Source organism: Pongo abelii, chromosome 16 (genome assembly GCF_028885655.2).
Source record: "Pongo abelii isolate AG06213 chromosome 16, NHGRI_mPonAbe1-v2.0_pri, whole genome shotgun sequence".
NCBI classification, from domain to species: Eukaryota; Metazoa; Chordata; class Mammalia; order Primates; family Hominidae; genus Pongo; species Pongo abelii.
In genome coordinates this window covers 70,281,764-70,299,432 of record NC_072001.2, presented here as the reverse complement: position 1 = coordinate 70,299,432, position 17,669 = coordinate 70,281,764, and the positions used below count along the sequence as shown (strand labels likewise).

The 17,669-nt window shown below is 47.3% G+C and overlaps 1 protein-coding gene across 5 annotated transcripts in view; it reads right to left on the bottom strand.

Moving 5' to 3' along the window:
- The window catches only part of SMAD3 (SMAD family member 3), a 129,567-nt gene that overhangs the window by 47,104 nt on the left and 64,794 nt on the right, over positions 1-17,669 (bottom strand). Inside the window, exon 1 of one of the 5 annotated variants that reach the window (XM_009249950.4) lies at positions 9,783-10,081. The exons of the other annotated variants lie outside the window; for them this stretch is intronic. Within the exon in view, the coding sequence (XP_009248225.1) occupies positions 9,783-9,790 (8 nt within the window). The 5' untranslated portion in view covers positions 9,791-10,081. Of the gene's footprint in view, positions 1-9,782; positions 10,082-17,669 lie in introns of those variants that run through there. 5 annotated transcript variants of the gene reach the window in all.

Here is a 17,669-nt window from a genome sequence, read left to right as displayed (position 1 = left end):
AACATCAACTAAACAGTGGCAGTTGTAGCTGTCATGTGGGATATAAAGGAATTAAATTGATTTCAAACAACTTCCTGAGAGAAGAGGTTGCTTTAAACCAGAAAGGTGAGGGAGGCTGCAGAATTACTGACCTCAAAAATCAGAGGTCATGGAATGAATGAGACAGGTAGACTGGTTCCAGACATGCCCACATCTGTGGCTGGTAGAACTGGACCTGGACACGACACTGGGGCGGGGGTGGTGGGGAGGGTGGTGTGCAAATGTCCTTTTGCAGAATATTCCAGCCTCAGAACCACAGGACTTTGGAGCTGGTGGGGGGCATTTCACCACCACCTTCTTTTCCCCCCGAACACGTGAGGAAACTGGGGCCGAGAAAGAGATGGCATTTACCCAGGGATCCTTCTTAGTGAGCTCCTATGTTGTTTTTTTTTCTACTCCAGGAATCATGACCCCAAAAAGAAAACTCAGCTGTCGGTGTAACTGAACAAAGAAGCTAACACCACAATAAAGGGCAGGAGCTTCCATCAAGAGCAGAAAGAACAGAGTGGTTTCTGCGGAGGAGCAGCTGTGCCTGGCATTTCCCACCCTGCACACACCCAGCTGTTGGGGCCACACTCCACTGTAGCCTGTCTTTCAAGTCGGCCCGGCTGTCAAGCCTGGGCCCATCTCCCAGGCTCTGTAAACAGTTCTGGCTCTCTCTCTCTCTTCCCTCCTCCACTCTCAGAACACCACACATCACAGGGGCCTGGATTGTTTGGTAACAATGGAGGGGAACGTTAAACAAGAGTTGACGACGGGAAGTGAATCACTGAATTCTCAAACAGGCTCCGTGGAAGGAGCAAAGAACTGTGGGAGGGGCCCCTGGCAGGGCCTGGCGGGGTGCAGGGGAATCTTTGGAGGCTGCTCTCTTCTCACCCCGCCAAAGGACACCCTTCCAACTCTGCCTGGCTGTAACCAGGTAGCAGCTTCATATGTCAGGCCCCATCTAGCTCCCAAATCACCCCCGCTACTTCCGAGTTTCCCTGGTGTTCTCTGCTCCTTGGATTAAGCAGGAGGGAGAAATGGAGAAAGAGCCTTTTTCCTACAAACACTGACCCAACTTTGTCCCCATACACCTTAAAGTCTGAACCTGATGAGGCAGCTACAGGCTCTAACAGAAGGAAAAGGCTCATTCTTCTCTCCCCGCTCAGAGCATCAGCTACTTAAATGGAGATGTTCTCAAAGAAAATATAAAACACAGAGACAATGTCTCTGTATGACCTGAGATTCCATCTAAGTGTCTGAGAGAAGTCCCTCCCCGCTCCCCACTCCCGAACACACATCCCCTCTCCTAAGTCTGCACTGACTCCCACTCAACCCTGGGGCCATGGAACAGCCCCCTCCAGCCTCCAGACTCCACACTACTCGCTCTAGGCCGCACCTCCACTGACAGCTGCTCTGGCCAAGTGCCCTGGGCCTATAACCTTCAAAGTCTGGTCTCTGGCAGGCTGTCACATTTTATTCAAATGATGTGTAGGCATACTCTCTGCTACTCCAAAGAGCAGCTGATCATCCAGTCTGTATTTACTACAGGCCGACTATGTGCAAGGCACTTGATGAGTACCTCTGTCTTAACTTCCTTTGCAAAAAATCAAAGATTAATGGCTCAATCTAGGAAACATTTAAGATTCTATGTGCAGGAAGAACAGTGCTGGGCACCCCTTGGTATATGTAAATGTGTCCTCAGTTTTGCTTTATAGGCTCTCTTTTCACAACTAGTTTTCCCACATCTACTTCACCCTCATTAAGGAGTTAACACTGACCAGTTGCTTCCTAGAAGCAAGTTTTATGGTAAGCACTCTATATTTAAATACTTTAATCCTGTAGGACCAGGGCCTCATCTTCCAAAAGATGACAATGAAGCTCAGAGAGGTTAGGAGTATTCCACAAGGTCACCCAGCAGGCAGGGGAGCAGAGCTGAACTCTGAACTCTGAACTCTAAACATAAAAGCCCAGCTTCTTCCCACTGTGTCAAGCTGTCGTTCTGCGCGGCCCAGCCGCCTTGCAGGGGGACACGGTGGAAACAACAGGAGACTGGAAATTGGGACTTGCATTGGAAAGCTGGCTCTTCTCCTTACCACCTGGGCCACCTCAGGCCAAGTGCCTCATCTCCGGGGGCCAATTTCCTCATTGGTATAAAGGGGCCATGTGGGAAGTGGTTCCTGTAGAGATTGCACATGTAGGCCCTTCATAAACCGATAAGCGCCACACTGACATACAGTGTCACCTATCCCCTTTCATTCACGAACCAGAAAATCCTGCCCAATGATGTTGCCGAACATCCACTCCTGAATTTTAACGTTATTACTGGAACAAGCTTGTGCAAGGTCAGGAGACTGTAAGATGTCAGAACATTCTAGAAACATCATCTGGGAGAATTATTTTGTCTTTCTTTTCTGTTTTTTGTTTTTGTTTTTTAAATGGCACAGTATCCTTGAGCACAGGATGAGAGATTAACAATCTCTTTCCCAGGCCTATCAAATTTTGCCAAGCCTTCTTGAAACTCCCGCCCTCGCCGGTTGTAAAAATGAAGGTCTAAAGCAGTGCCTGGGTTTCCCAAGTCCCAGCTGTGCTATGAGTGCTTATTCCTGCGTCACTCCTGCTTGCTGAGCCTCAGCTTCCTCACCTATAAAATGGGCAGGCTGGACCAGATATTTCCAAGGTCGCTTTTCTGACAGTCTTTGACTATTTATCAGAGGCTTACTGATTTTTCTTACACACAGTAAGAAGACTTCTTTCAGGAGAATGTGACTGAACAATGGACACGGAAAAGAGGGTACATTTCCAACTCCCCAGCAACACACTCCACTCTGGCTCTCTGGCTGGGGAAGAAATTCCCATGGCAACTCCCTACCCCCCACCCCCTCCCTGTGTGCCTGGCTTTGTGAGGATGAGGGAATCCACGAGGCTAACTTCCTGCCTGCACTCCAGCCCCCATCACGCAATCCTCTGAGCAGGAATCAGAGAACCACAGCAACTGCAGCTCTGAGATTCCAGCCCCATGCCTGGCTGTGAAAGACCAAGGGCGTGGAAGGCATATCTGCTGTGACATTGTGCAAAACTGGAAATGTGCATCAGGCCACAAGCCTGTGGAAAGCAAGACCTCAACATTTTTGCAAAGACAGCATAACAGCTGTCTGTGTCTAAGAACACGGCAGCTCTATCACATGTAGGATATGGTGCACTAATGAACTACTGATAGGCCCTCCTGAACACATCAACCACTGGCTAGGACAGGAACCTCTTCTGTGCCCTACAAGCACCATCAAGCCTGGCACATAGCAAACATGATAGATGCTAAATATTATATTTACTGATTTAACTCATTAATTACGTGGATTTTAGGGCCAAATGAATTCTAAACAAATTTCTTTCAAAGCACATTTTCAAAAACAAAATACTACTTCAGGAGAAACTTTTAAAATGAAAATAAATAATCCCTGAAGATCAACAGCCCTCCCTTTATAACCACACAAAGAAATATCACTCAACCATAAAAAGTCACTACTAAAACATGCAAAAAGACGGATGAATCTGAAAATAATTATGCTGCGTAAAAAAAAAAATCAGACAAAAGTCATATACATAGTATGATTCCATTTATATAAAATTTTAGGAAATGCAAACTAATGTATAATAACAGCAGATCAGTGGATGCCTAGGGACAGGGGGCAGCAGGCAAACAAGATGGTGAAATTGCAAAGAGGCAGGAGGAAAGTTTTAGAGGAGTGATGGACAGGTTCATCATCTTGACTGTGGTGATGGATTCATGGGCATATACAAACATCAAACTCATCAAATTGTACACATTAAATATGTGCCTTTTATTGCATATTATATCTCAATACAAACATTAAAGAAAAAAAAAAAGTCCGGGCGCAGTGGCTCACACCTGTAATCCCAACACTCTGGGAGGCTGAGGCGGGCTGTACTCCCAGCTACTCAAGAGGCTGAGGCAGGAGAATCGTGTGAACCCAGGAGGCGGAGGTTGCAGTGAGCCGAGATCACACTATGCACTCCAGCCTGGACAGCAGTACGAGACTCCATCTCAAAAACAAAAACAAAAACAAAAAAACTCCCAAGGCTGGGCACAGTGGCTCACGCCTGTAATCCCACCACTTTGGGAGGTCGAGGTGGGCAGATCACTTGAGGCCAGGAGTTCGAGACCAGCCTGGTCAACATGGTGAAAACCGTCTCTACTAAAAAGACAAAAATGAGCCAGGCATGGTGGTGCATGCCTGTAGTCCCAGCTACTTGGGAGGCTGAGGCATGAGAATCACTTGAACCTGGGAGGTGGAGGTTCCAGTGAGCTGAGATCAGGCGATTGTAATCCAGCCTGGGCTACAGGGTGAGACTCTGCCTCCAAACAAACAACTCTAAAATTCTGATGGAAATGTGGATTTGAAAATGAAAAAAGCAAGCAAAAGCCTAGACATATTTTGCTCCAATAGACTGTGTCAAAGGTGTCTGCCTTTGCTCATTGTATGACAAACTCTAAATACTGAAACATTAATGAGCTGCTTTAATATGTTCTAATACAATGTGACAAATATGTACACTAAAGATTTCACTGAAAAGGTAGTTATGGCATATCTGCCACAATAGTATCTGAGCTATTTAGTTCTTTGTGCAAAAAAAAAAAAATCATACAGATCCATTACTGAATGACTTGAAAAGTACCATTCTGGCTGACATGCTCATAACAACTATTCATTAATGAAAAGCCTTGACAGGTAAAGCATCCCAAGGTGGGTCACCAAATTTCAAGCTGGCATTAGAGAATCACAGGGCTGGTGCACAGAGAGCTGGCTCTCCAGCAAGGATGTCTGGCCTGGCCGGGTATGATTCATTGAGCAAAAGGACATGCCAGAGAAAATGAGGAGGATGGTCCAACCCAGGAGTGAGCCGACGGGTATGCAGAGGCTGGAGCTGTCTCCTGCACACGGGATCATGTCCCTGTGTTCCAGCTCTACATGGGGTGCCCACCAGGTGCCCCACAGGGCCCTTATCACAAACATCACAAGCCTATTTCACAAGCTCTTTTCTCCTTTAAATGTTGAGATCCCTATAGCTCCACTGTTATTTAGCACAGTGGTTTTTGAATGTCTTAAGATGCCAGCAGCCTCTGCCGTTACCAGGCCTCTGGATGCCTCTAGTCTAGCCTGTCATTCCAAAACAAACCAGATGTCCATTCTCTGTCTATCCAGAAGCCTGAGAATTGGGGGTGGGGTACAGATCAGGGGACATCATTTGGAAACCTCTTATCTAGGACACTGAGCAGAAAAAAGCACTTAACACACTTAAGACTGACACTAGGGGAGAAACAAAGGTGGGAGCAGCATCAACAAGGTGAAAAATAGAGTTTCGCCATTCCTGAAGGAAATGCGTTCTAACCCATTGGTGATTTGTCCTCAAAAGTTCTGCAGAAAGACCTAGTTTATTGCCAACAAAGCCCCGGGGTCGAGTGTTTCTAGTACAATTCCACGCAAACCATGGAGGCACAGTAAATGTTCACAGATGGTGATGAATTCCTACTTCTGGCCAAGTGTACGGGGGGAAAAAAAACCTAGCTATTAAACATTTGAACACTGACAGTTCTAGAAACAATGAGGGGGGCGCGGGTGTGGGGAAGAGACACACAAAAGAATGAATATACCAAAAGGAAATTAAAATCTAACAGTTTAGGAAAGGGGGTAAAAGAGCGGTGGATGACAGATGAGCTGGTCCAGGCCCCAGCTCCTCACTGCCCAGCTACGTGGCCTTGGGCAAGTGACTTAAGCTCTCTGTGCCTTTGTTGACCGAACAAGCCTGTGAGGTTTGTATGACTGACCCTAATTTAAAATTCGGAGAGCAGGAGAATGGAAAACATGAATGACACCTCACAGCATTAGAGAAGCCTTTATTTCCCCATACCACCCCACCTCATCCCCAGGCAAACTGAGTTGGCCTCAACTTAAGAGTTTATATCGGCTTTTCTGGGGCACGCAACCCCAAGTTCAGCTCTGGAGGTAGCCATGAAGGTTTAAGACTCAGGAGTCTAATGGGTGTGCAGGGGGTGGCCTCAAGGTATCGGACTTTCCAGGTAATGAAAAACAGCTTACAGATCATCTAGTCCAACAACCACAAGGTACAGAGCTCTGTTAGAAAGTTCTGCCATATATGGAGTTGAATGAAGTCTGTTCTTCTGTGATTTTTGCCTCCTGGTCCTGGTACAGCCTTCAGGGACTGCCGGACAAGGGTCCCTGGCTGGATTCTCTCTGCTCTAGCTTCCAAATCCCCAGGGCTTTCCTCAGCTGAAGACTGTCTCATCCTGGGGACTACCGCTGGGTTAAGCTGAAATACAGTGAACTTTGCAGGGTCTGAGAATCGGACCCAGGTCCAGGTCTTTCCCCAACATTCCCCCACTGAAGTTCCTCCTCCCACTGCGTCCATCTTGGCCGTAATCTCAGGGTGAAGCATGGAACCATCCCTGTGCAGGGCATAAAGAGTCCACCTGCATGAGGAAGACACAGCTCATCCTAAAATGTAGCCTAGGAAACATGGCACAACACATAGTACTTTGAACATTACAGGTGCTCAATAAATATTTATTGTGCAAATGATCAATTGAAGCCAAGTCAAGCTCCTTTTCCACTTCCCCACCTCACTTGTGGTCAGCCCAGGCAATTTCCTTAAGAAACTTCCCGTTGCCGGAATTGGGAGACCCAGAAGACAGCCATCAATTAATCGGTCTGGGCTGGAGGTCAAAAACAGGCAGCTGCCCACTGCCCACAGATGTTGTGCTTGGCCTGTAGAGCGTTTTTAAAATTTTTAAATGGTTGCCAACTTTTACAAACTGGGAGATTTTGTATGTAAATCTTGATTTTTGGCTTCTCTTGAAAAAACTCAGAAGATCTGGCAACAAGTTGCTACTGTCTGATGCCGACTTGTCAATGCCCCCTTTAGACTCTGAATGAACCCCAAGTTCTGCTCCATTTCCTTACACCAGGCCCCATTTCCCGCACTCTGTCTGTCCCTGTGAACACCTCAGCTTGCAGCCCTAGCCTAAGCTTCCAAAGGGGAAGGAGTCACTCCTTCCAAATCAAAACAGAACTCGAAGAGAATGGAGCCTGGGCTTTGTAGCACAACCACAAACCCCCGTTTGTTCAGGACAGTTGGGTTCGCATGTGTTGACCTGGTGTCATTATTAATAGTGTTCCCTTTCACTCTCACTGTCCCATCAGGCTGCCTTGAGTCTCTGCCGGCTCTAGACCCACCTGTCATACCAAGGATTCTGTACCCAGAGCCCTCAGAAGGTCATTTGCTCTCTGCATAGTTTCTCAGCCTGGAGATTTCAAACTTCCTCCTAGCAGAGTTTATTCTGCAGCATGCTGCTAAGGTAGGCAGAAGTAAAGAGAGAACGGTGGAATAAAGAGAAGTGAGAAAAAAGAAGAGAGTTAAAGGAGTCTCTACTCAACTCTACCTCCAGGGTACCATTTCTCTTGCCTGAACCCAAAGTGAGAACAAAGCTATCACCACTCCATTTTCAGTGGGGACTAGGAAGGAAGAGAGAAAGGAGGTTTTTGCGGTCAGACAAGACACTCATCAATCTGTACTTAATGTCTCTTCCAGAATCCCCTGCCCTCTTGGATCAAACACATTCACTTAATCAAGCACAGCTTCCAGCAAACACATTCACTTTTCTTTCTTCTTCTTCTTTTTTTTTTTTTTTTTTTTTTTTTTGAGAAGAGTTTCACTCTTGTTGCCCAGGCTAGAGTGCAATGGTGCCATCTCGGCTTACTGCAACCTCTGCCTCCCAGATTCAAGTGACTCTCCTGCCTCAGCCTCCCAAGTAGCTGGGATTACAGGCATGTGCCACCACGCCTGGCTAATTCTGTATTTTTTTTTTAGTAGAGACGGGGTTTCATCATGTTGGTCAGGCTGGTCTCGAACTCCTGAACTCAAGTGATCCACCCACCTCGGCCTCCCAAAGTGCTGGGATTACAGGCATGAACTACCACACCTGGCCTAAACACATTCACTTTCCAAGCACAGCTTCCACCCATGCCTGTGCCATACCTGGTGACAGCAGATATGCCAATCTGACTGAAGTTGGTCAGGGTGAAAATAATAATAATTCTAGTTACCCAGCATTTTTGATCAGTTAACATTTCCCAGGGCCTTTTAACATAGCTGGAATCGTACCTGGCTTTGGAGGGGGTGGCTTGGGGAAGGCACAGGCACGGGAAGAAAAGCAGGTGATGTAAGCTGCTTTCCATACCAAACCCTAGCACCCAGCCAGCCCAGGACCCACCAGGGCTGCTACAGCCTTAAGTACACCTTAATTCCAGCCACCGTCACTAGGGAAGTTTTCTATTTAACCCTAAAATCAAAGTATTCCCTTCCCAAACTTTAAAGGGTTAAAGGCTAGGGAAGAAATGATTTCATTGAGGGAGGAGAGGCAGAGAATGCTCCCCTCCCCCTAATAAAAATTCTGGCAAGAGCAGACACAGTGGGGAAAAGCAAGCCAGGAAACCCAATATTGCCATCTTGACATTTTATGGGAAAACCTGACGTAACGAGATATCACGGGGCATCTGAGGTTTTTTTTTTTTCCCCTAATGCGAGCAAAGAGAAGAAATCTGGTTCTTAAAATCCTCAAGATCCACGTAAACTTAAATCTCTAGCCCCCTTCTTTTCCGCAGTGAGCACACAACACAAGAATCGCTGCCGCCAGAATCTGTTTTTAAGTTTCCTTTGGTAGCTGCCTCAGATACGCCCAAGCCCATTTTATGGGGCAACGGAGAGCTAATATAAGGCACAATCTGTGTCTAAATGCACTTCCGACACTTCAGTCTCTCAAAGGCAATTTTGCAAATAGGCACAGTGAAGGGCTTGTGCTTTGAAGTGGGCTGGGAATCGGCTACAGTTGCTTAAACACTGATCAAATTCCACTAAAAGAGTAAAGAGAAAGCACATTCAAAGAAATCGTATTTCACATCTTCCCTGATCAAGTCAACCAACTGCTTTGGAGGGTTAATGGGATGGTGTTTTCACATCTTCCAGGGAGGGGAGGAGGTGAGGGGTATTTATAAATTCTCAGCTGGACTTTTTGGTTAAAGCTGCTCTTATTGATCTAGACAAACACAAATTATGATGCCTGGCATGGCTTGTATATACAAATAGCCATGTGAAAACAGTCACAGGCCTAATTGAAGGAGACAGCAAGAAATCAAAGGAAGAAAGAAAGAACAAATGCCCAGACCCACAGAGCAGCATTCCAGCTGCCCAGAGAGGCTGAGCAGGGGCTTTTCCTTTAAGGGGAGATGGATGTTTACTTACACAGATGAATTCAGTTCCCCTGGGTTCAACTGTCCCAGGGAACTGCTCAGTACAGCGATGATTGGAAAGGAACAAATAGCTCCCCTCCCCAGCACGCTCTCCCCACACTCTGGAACCCTCTTCCGCAGATCCACTGTGATGGCAAGCAAGCTCCATCCTGGGGCCGGGGGAGTGGGGGTTCAGGGGTGGGGAGCAGGGTCCCAGGGCCCAGAACCAGGCAGAGGGCCCTGAGCGACGCCTCTGCTTCACCCACACAGGGGGTTTCCTACAGTTGCTTCCTGACATCCTAAGAGGCCATATCCCCACCCAGAGAAAGAGAAGCCCGGAAGAACTCTGACAGATCTCTGGCCAGCAACCCTGTAGATGGGTGGGGAGATGAGTTCAAGAAGGAGAAAAGACATGTCCCGGCACGGGGCTCCTACCTCCCCATCCACCATGCTTTCCGGTGTACCAGAGCTGCGCCTTTCCACGTTTGCCTAGGGTGCAGGCAAGACGTGTTTGTGAAGTTGGGAGGTCACAGGGACGGGAGGGAGGGATTCTGATGATAAGGACAATACAACCCTTCCTAGAAGTCCGAATTCTGGTACCTCCTATTTTCTCTGTCGCTAAGAGGAGAGCCCTGGCAACACCCAGACAGGAAAAATCCAAAGGGAGGACAGTACTTTGCAAGCTTGTTTCAAACTCTTCAAAAAAGCAGCAAGACATTTTGACCTGCCATTCTGACCCTATGGGCCTTCTGGCCAGATTACCAGAGAAAATTCTGCTTGAGAGAAATGATGCACCCCAAACAAAGCTGGTGATCAACAAAGGTAAAATTACCCACCAAAAAATTTGTTGAAAATAATAAGCAAACTGAAAAAGCACACTCCTTGCTACATTTAAAAACTGACCCTGGAAAAAAATCAAACCTCATAAAAAAAACTTCAACACAAAATAAAACTGAAAGCAGCTAAAACTGCAGACCATGAAAGTCACTAACCAAAAACTGATGAAAGAATCCAACAACTCAGATATGCAAAATTTTACCCAGGACATGGTGGAAAGAATGGCAGAAGCTAACATGAGTACTAACAGCAAGCAAGCCAACAGAATCAGAACCAAATTTTGTGGTAAAATGCACATGGTAAAGTAGTGATCCTAATGAAAATAATTTCAGTTTAAAAAAGCGAAAAGGAAGAACTTAGGAACAGCTTCATATTGGTACACAGAAAATGGTTGTGGTAGTAAATCGACTTGCAGTGCTGATATCACCTGGTTCAAGTGTTTATATCTGTGAACCAAATAGGAACATCTACCGGGAAAAAAAAATGACAAAACAAAAAAACGCCCGTCCTTTTTCAGAAAAGTGGTCAAAAGTCAAGCCTTGGCAAAAAACACAAACGCAGCCTGCTCTGTCCTACACTTTCCAGCTTCCTTGAAGGAACTAGGACTCCTCTGTTGAGCACTTGTCACCTCGCCTGGATCAGCACCAGACACCAGAAAGAGGTCAGACCCCAGCCTGATGAACAGGCATGGTGGGTAGACCACCAGGAGATGCCCAGCCCTGTCCATTGAGCTGACCTCAGGCAGGTGATGGCCTCTAACCACCTTGGGGACACATATCCTATGGTCAATGGGGCCTGTCCACTACGAAACCTAAAGAGACCATGGTGCCACTCCCCACCTGGAGAAGCCCAGGGATCTCCATCCTCTTCCCTTGGGGGGATGGGGAGAAAATATCTCTATGGGGTGGAGGTTGGGGTAATAGGGCAGTCAGCAATTTCACTCCTTACTTCTCCATGTGTTCTAAATTTTCCACAATAATTATATATTACAGTTATGTTAAAGTGGGGAGGGAAGCATTAAAGACAAAAGCCAAAACACCCGCTCTAAGAATAACTGACTCTGGGCCGGGCGCAGTGGCTCATGCCTGTAATCCCAGTACTTCGGGAGGCCGAGGTGGGCAGATCACCTGAGGTGTTCTGAGTTCGAGACCAGCCTGGCCAACATGGCGAAACCCTGTCTCTACTAAAAAATACAAAAATTAGCCAGGTGTGGTGGCGCCATGCCTGTAATCTCAGCTACTCAGGAGGCTGAGGCAGGAGAATTGCTTGAATCCGGAAGGCGGAGGTTGCAGTGAGCCGAGATTGCACCACTGCACTCCAGCCTGGGTGACAGAGCAAGACTCCATCTCAAAAAGAAAAAAGAAAAAAAAAAAAGAATGACTAACTCTGGGATGTATTTCCTCACATGAAAGGTTCAGATGACCCTGGGAGCTCAAGATGGCACAATTAATGTATCTGCAATTATGCAGGGTTGAAGGTTTCAAGTTTTAAGTCAAAGCCAATGAATTTATAATTTTGAGATTTCAATTTGAGAGCAGGTAGGTTTGTTCTGCGATCTCGAGTCACTGATCTGGCCTTGGATATTCAGCCTTCTTTTCCCAAAAGCTGATCATTTGCTTTGGTGGTTCAAACACATTGCAATGGGGTTATTTGGCTTTACAAATAATACACTACAAAATTCCAGTTGGGAAGGACACACACCAATTTAAAAGACAGTAAACACCTGTGAAACGGGAGTGAGAAGAAGGGGGAAGGGGTTGGAGTAACAGGAGGTCTTCAGCAGAAGGTTTTTATTTTTAGTAAAGAAAGAGATGTTACAAATACCTGATGTGAATATGGAAAATATTAACATTTATTAAATCTGGTAGAATACCACTTGCCCGTAATTCAAATGTTTCACGTTTTTATAATACAATGAAAACACACACACATACCCCACCACCAACAGGCCAAGGCAGGGCAATGCTTCTGGCATCTTAGAGAGGGTGTGTGAACCAGCACAGAGGCAGAGGAGAAAATCAAAGTTCAAAGTACTGCTCTGGTATGTAAACACTGAGGAAATTCTTGGCCTGAGAGTATACACAGCAATGTATTAACTTGTCTTCTGAAATTTGTTATTACAGGGAAGAAAAGTTTAAAAAAAAAAAAAATTAAGTGGAAGGGAAAATGAAAACTATCATTTAATTATTTAGAGAGGGCCTACTTGGTACCAGGCACCTTGCAAGAAGTTTCGGCTCTCAAATTATCTAATCTTAACAATGAAAAAGGGTGTTTTGACCCCTTTCTGTCCCAGATGAGGAAACCAAGCTTCCAAGGGGCAAAGCCACTGGCCCACAGCCTCAAGCAGTCAGGGGACTGTGAAGGGGACAGGCTGGGGACAGGCTGGGCCCGGGGGCTGCACCTGGATTTCTGGTACAGGCTGGGACCCAGGGTGAGAAGAGCTCACTGGAGCTGATCTTTCTTACCCTCACTGGGGGTCATCCTCTCTCCCCTACAAATCTACGTTTTGCCCCTCTCAGTGCTAGAACCCAGATTGCTGACCCCTGGCACAGAAAGGAACCTTCCAAACACAGCTCTTCCCAGCCATCTTCTCTCCTGTGGCTCCAAAACCAGGCCAGCTCTGTCCCCAGCACCTGCCCAGCTTCCAGGACAAAGCCCCCAGTGACACTCCTGCTTCCACTCTCCCAGCACAGACCCCTGGGCACATCTCTCCAGCAGGACCCTGGAGGCTGAAGGGCAGCCAGCTTCGGTTCCAAAGCCAGCCTCACCCCTCAGTGGATCATTAAACATTGCTTCTTTAAACCTCAGATTCCTTGTCTGCAGAAATCTCTCAACACTCTGTCTCACCTCTGCCATGAGTGTGAGGGGCAACAGCATACATAAAGCTCCCAGAGCAGGACCTGGCACAGAGTTGCATGCTCATAGGTTATCACCAGCAGAATGATCCTTGATAACTTCGTGTAAACACAGTTCTTCTCGATCCTGGACTTCAGAGTCTCTGAGAGCCAGAGTCGTGCCTTTAGTAATTTCCCAACACCCACAGTATGTGGTAGCAGAGGAGGAGGAAAGAAAGCCCAAGGGGCTGGGATGGGTCAAGTGTTTGCCAAGGAAAGGGAGCTGGAGAAGCTGGAGGTAGGGTCGCTGTAAGCCCTTTAAGGCGCCCTGAGCGTAAGACAACATTGAAGCAAGGACTGTGAACTCTCAGCAGTGGCTTTTCTTAGTGCTGCTTGCTCTCTCACACACACCACTGGGGAAATGACATCACAGGGCCTCACCTCAAATGGGTCAGGGGAAACAGCATTTCAAAAGGCCTTTCCTGCATCCCTCCGATGGCTGGATGGCATCTTAAAGGCCCCGTTCATCTGAGCTTAGGGAATCGCAGGAAGAGCTCTTGCTGCAAATACCAAACACTGACACACATTCACCGCACATTAACCCCAGGCCAATTTCATTCACAGAGCAGCAGATTCTCAATGTGCAGTGGTGGGGGACTGGCTTGGTGGGGTGTTGCGGGTGTTGAGCCTTGGAAATAACCAGGTTTCTTAAAGGAAGGGAGAAACCACCACTTTCTCCCTGTGGCACTCGGTAAGCACCAGCACATCTGAAACCTGGAGTGACTCTGCGGGTGACTCTGACCACATCATCTCATTTTTCTCTAATGAGGAGTACTGCTAAACGTGAAGGTGCTAAACGCAAAATATCTCAAGTGCTGAACATTAAAGGCACAAGCAGACAAGCACCCAGGAGAGAGGGGGCAGTGGCAGCTGGAGCACTGGCCAGGGGGTCAGAAGCAGAGCTCTGACCCCTAATTCTGACCTTTCTGGCTATGTGACTTTAGGCAAGCCGCTTACCCTTCCTGAATCTCTCGGTTGCCTCATTCAGAAAATGAAAAGGTTAAAACAGATCATTCCAAAGGTCCCTACCACTTTTCAGATTGTTGAAAAAGTGCTCTCTTCTGGGGAATATTTGAGTCGGCACTACTCTCCCAAACCACGGCCTTGAGTGAAAACCAAGGCAATTCTAGGTTCCATTCCCCCATCTGCTTCTGCTGCAGTTCTGTGTGTTGGTCCCTAAAACATCCTCCCAACCCTTTCCTAATTTGCAGTTAATTGCAAGCAACTGCACCTACATTCATTTTGGGGGTCACAAATAGAAAATACTAATGACTTTGTAAATTAATTTCAGATTTGGCTCCATTTTTCTGGCAATAGGATCATACTTTGTTTTCCTTCTCATTGTTTTTAGAGGCAAACAGAAACGCAGCCCATCCCCCAAATGCATTTAAAATCCCAATTAAGTTTTTCTAGAAAAAAAAATGGGCATATAATATTGGCATTGGCAAAGTTATGTTACGGTGTAAAAGATTATGGCTATAAGCCTGATAGTGTTCAAACAGGACAAATGGGACATGGTTTTCCTCTGGCAAGAAGAGAGAGATAAGAGGTCCGGGAGAGCTTTTCCCGTGTTCACCAGCAGTTCAGCCAATGTCATTGAGTTCACCCTTCCATAAAGTTAGATTGTCACAGCCACTTGCCTGGAGAAGAGGCACAGACCCCACACCAGGGAGGCCATGGTCTCTGCTGCTTGGGCTGGGCTATTGCATCTGCCCTGGGCCTAATACAGGATGGGCCACAAACAATTTGGACAAGTGTTTAAAGAGGAGTGACAAGCAAGGAAGTGCAAAACATGGGTCAGAGGAGGAAGCTGATGATGCTTTGCAGGGAGGAGAGAAATCCAAGTGAACAGGGCAGAATGTCCTGAAGGACATAAGGCTTCATGGTGGGCTGTTCTAAACTGTGGAGCAGAAGTTACGGGGAGTCTGATTTCTGTTCAACTCGAGGAGTTTATCAGAATGAAAGAAAATGCAATGGTCTGCCTTGGAGTGATGAGTGGGGAGTACGGCAGCTTGCTAATGATAAAAAGCCTGTCATCCATTTAAGCAGGCTTCCCCAGTATTCAGTACAGTTAAGCAAGGCACCTCATTCAATCCATGCAACAGTTCTGGGAGGGCAACAACTCAAACCTATTTGTAAGTTCACTGTCCTAGTGAGGAAAATGGGGGCTCACAGGTGGCATTATGCCCAAGTCACACAGCTAATAACTGCAGGAGCATTTGACTGAGACCTTCTGCCCAGTGCTTTTCTTCCCACAATTCCTCCCATTCTACAGCCTTGGAGTCCCTGCCTCTTGGGTCAAAAGGCTGGGTTTAGGAATGCTGTCTCCCTGCCCTCATCTGCCCTCACCATCCCTGCAAGAAGCACAAGCTGCACATTCTGGTCTAGCTTCCATCTTGCCTATGGGAGGGGCATATAGATTCCTGGGGTGGAGATGGGGCAATGTTCCTTGATTTTCCATCTCAGAAATGGGCAAAACAGTGAGGTTGTCCTTCTCAAAGCCCCATTCACTTCCTAAAAAATACGGTGAGGGTCAGGGTGAGAAGTTCGCAGCATGGGAGCTTGCTGTTCAGATAAGGAGATGAGACACATCCTCAGGTCTCTGCAACACAGAATCTACGTGGCTGATTGCTGAGGACTCAGTTTCCCCTCCTATAAAGTGAAAGACTTGCTAGTTATCCTCCAAGACACCTTCCTATCATGAAGCTCCGTGTCTCAGATGACCATTAGTTTGGACAGGGTTTTCTGCAGGTCTGCTTGGAGGACTCAAGGGTCCTCCCAACAGAGACACGACAACAACCTGAGCTCGCCCTGCATGATAAGACAGAAGGGGGAAATTGGAGGAACAGACAGAGATGCTTTCACAAGGTTCACACACACTGGATCTCTATCTCCTGTTAATGCAGTGTTCTTAGCCAGGTAGTGTCCTGAAGAAGCACCCATCTCCTGGGCAGGGTGATTTCTGCAGAAGAGGATGGACTGGCTGCCCTGCTCCCAATTAACATGTGGTAAAACTGAAGACCAGGTAAGGCCTCACAAGAAGGTTCTGGCAAATCGGGCTTCATTTGAGGACCAGGACTCAACCCTGGTCACAGAGAGGCAGTGCGGTATAGTGGCTAAGTCATGGCTCTCGAGAGAGAGAGGCTGGGACTGAAATCCCTAGCTTCGTGATGTTCAGAAAGGTTCAAGTCTCTGAGCATCAGTTTCCTCCTCTTTACAGCGGGACTGGGAGGAATCCCTGGAGTAAACTGTGACCAGCACCCTGCACAGTGCTTGGCATGCAACAGACATCAGCCACCATTCAGCGACAGGAGCACTGTGATTGCTCCTAAAAGTAAAACAAAACAAAGACACTCAAAATGAAAACAACAACAATGAAACCCCTGAGAACACAGCTCAATGCCTGGCAAATAGAAACAACTCAATGACTATTCTCCTGGCCGATGGCAAAACAGACAGAAAGAGGGACAAATGAGTCAAAGCCTCTTAGTTCTGAGGTCCCATATCTTCCATTCAGTACTATGTGACCTGTGGCAAGGGACTGACACTCCCTGAACCTCAGTCAGCTTCGGGAATCTGCCGAGTACTCTGGAGGGAGATTTACACATGTGAAGCAGCGGGTCCTCAGAGGACATGGCAATAGCATGTAGGACAAGATATTCCTGCCGAAATCATTCTGGCCCAAAGCACGTGAATATTTATGGAGTGAGTGACTGCATGAATCCATGCATGCATTCAAAAGCTTGCTCAATTCTAGCCTCCCCAAATCCTTGGGGATTCCCCGAGCAGAAAGTCTGTTGCTTGGAGGCTTGAGAAGTACTCAGCATTCCCAGCGTGGCAGACAGAACGCAGCCCAGATCTCTGGCCTCCGCAATTGCTGCTCACCACCACCTCCTTGCCCCCACCTCATATCCCCCACTAGCTATCACCAACCCTGTCCACCGAAGGGTTAAAAGTGTCCACCTTTCAGGCAGAACCTGTGATTAGACGGAATGCTGCTTTTACACGTACACCACCCCAACCAAAGCAGGCCTAGGCCTTCTGAACTGATACCCTGAAGCTGTTACTGAACAGGCCACCAGCCCATGGTGTCCTTCCTGCCCCCTGGCACTTTCCTTGAATACTTTGCCTAAGTTGCTATGTGCAAATTCTCTTTCTCTGTGTAGGGCAGTGGTCCCCAATCTTTTTGGCACCAGAGATGAGGGTTGGGGGGGATGTTTCAGGATGAAACTGTTCCACCTCAGATCATCAGGCATTAGATTCTCATATGGAGTGTGCAACCTAAATCCCTGCAATATGCAGTTCACAATAGGGTTCACACTTCTATGAGAATCTAATGCAGCCGCTTATCTGACAGGAGGCGGAGCTCTGGCCATAATGCTCACTTACTCACCACTCACCTACTATGAGACCCGGTTCCTAAGAGGCCGCAGACCAGTATCAGTCCATGGCCTCGGGGTTGGGGACCCCTGGGGTTGGGGACCCCTGGTGTAGGAGAAGGAGGTCAGGTGAGTGGAAGGCACCTAGTACCAGAGTCAGCAGGCCCTATTCCAAATTCTCACTCTACCCGGGACTACGTGGCCTTGGGTAA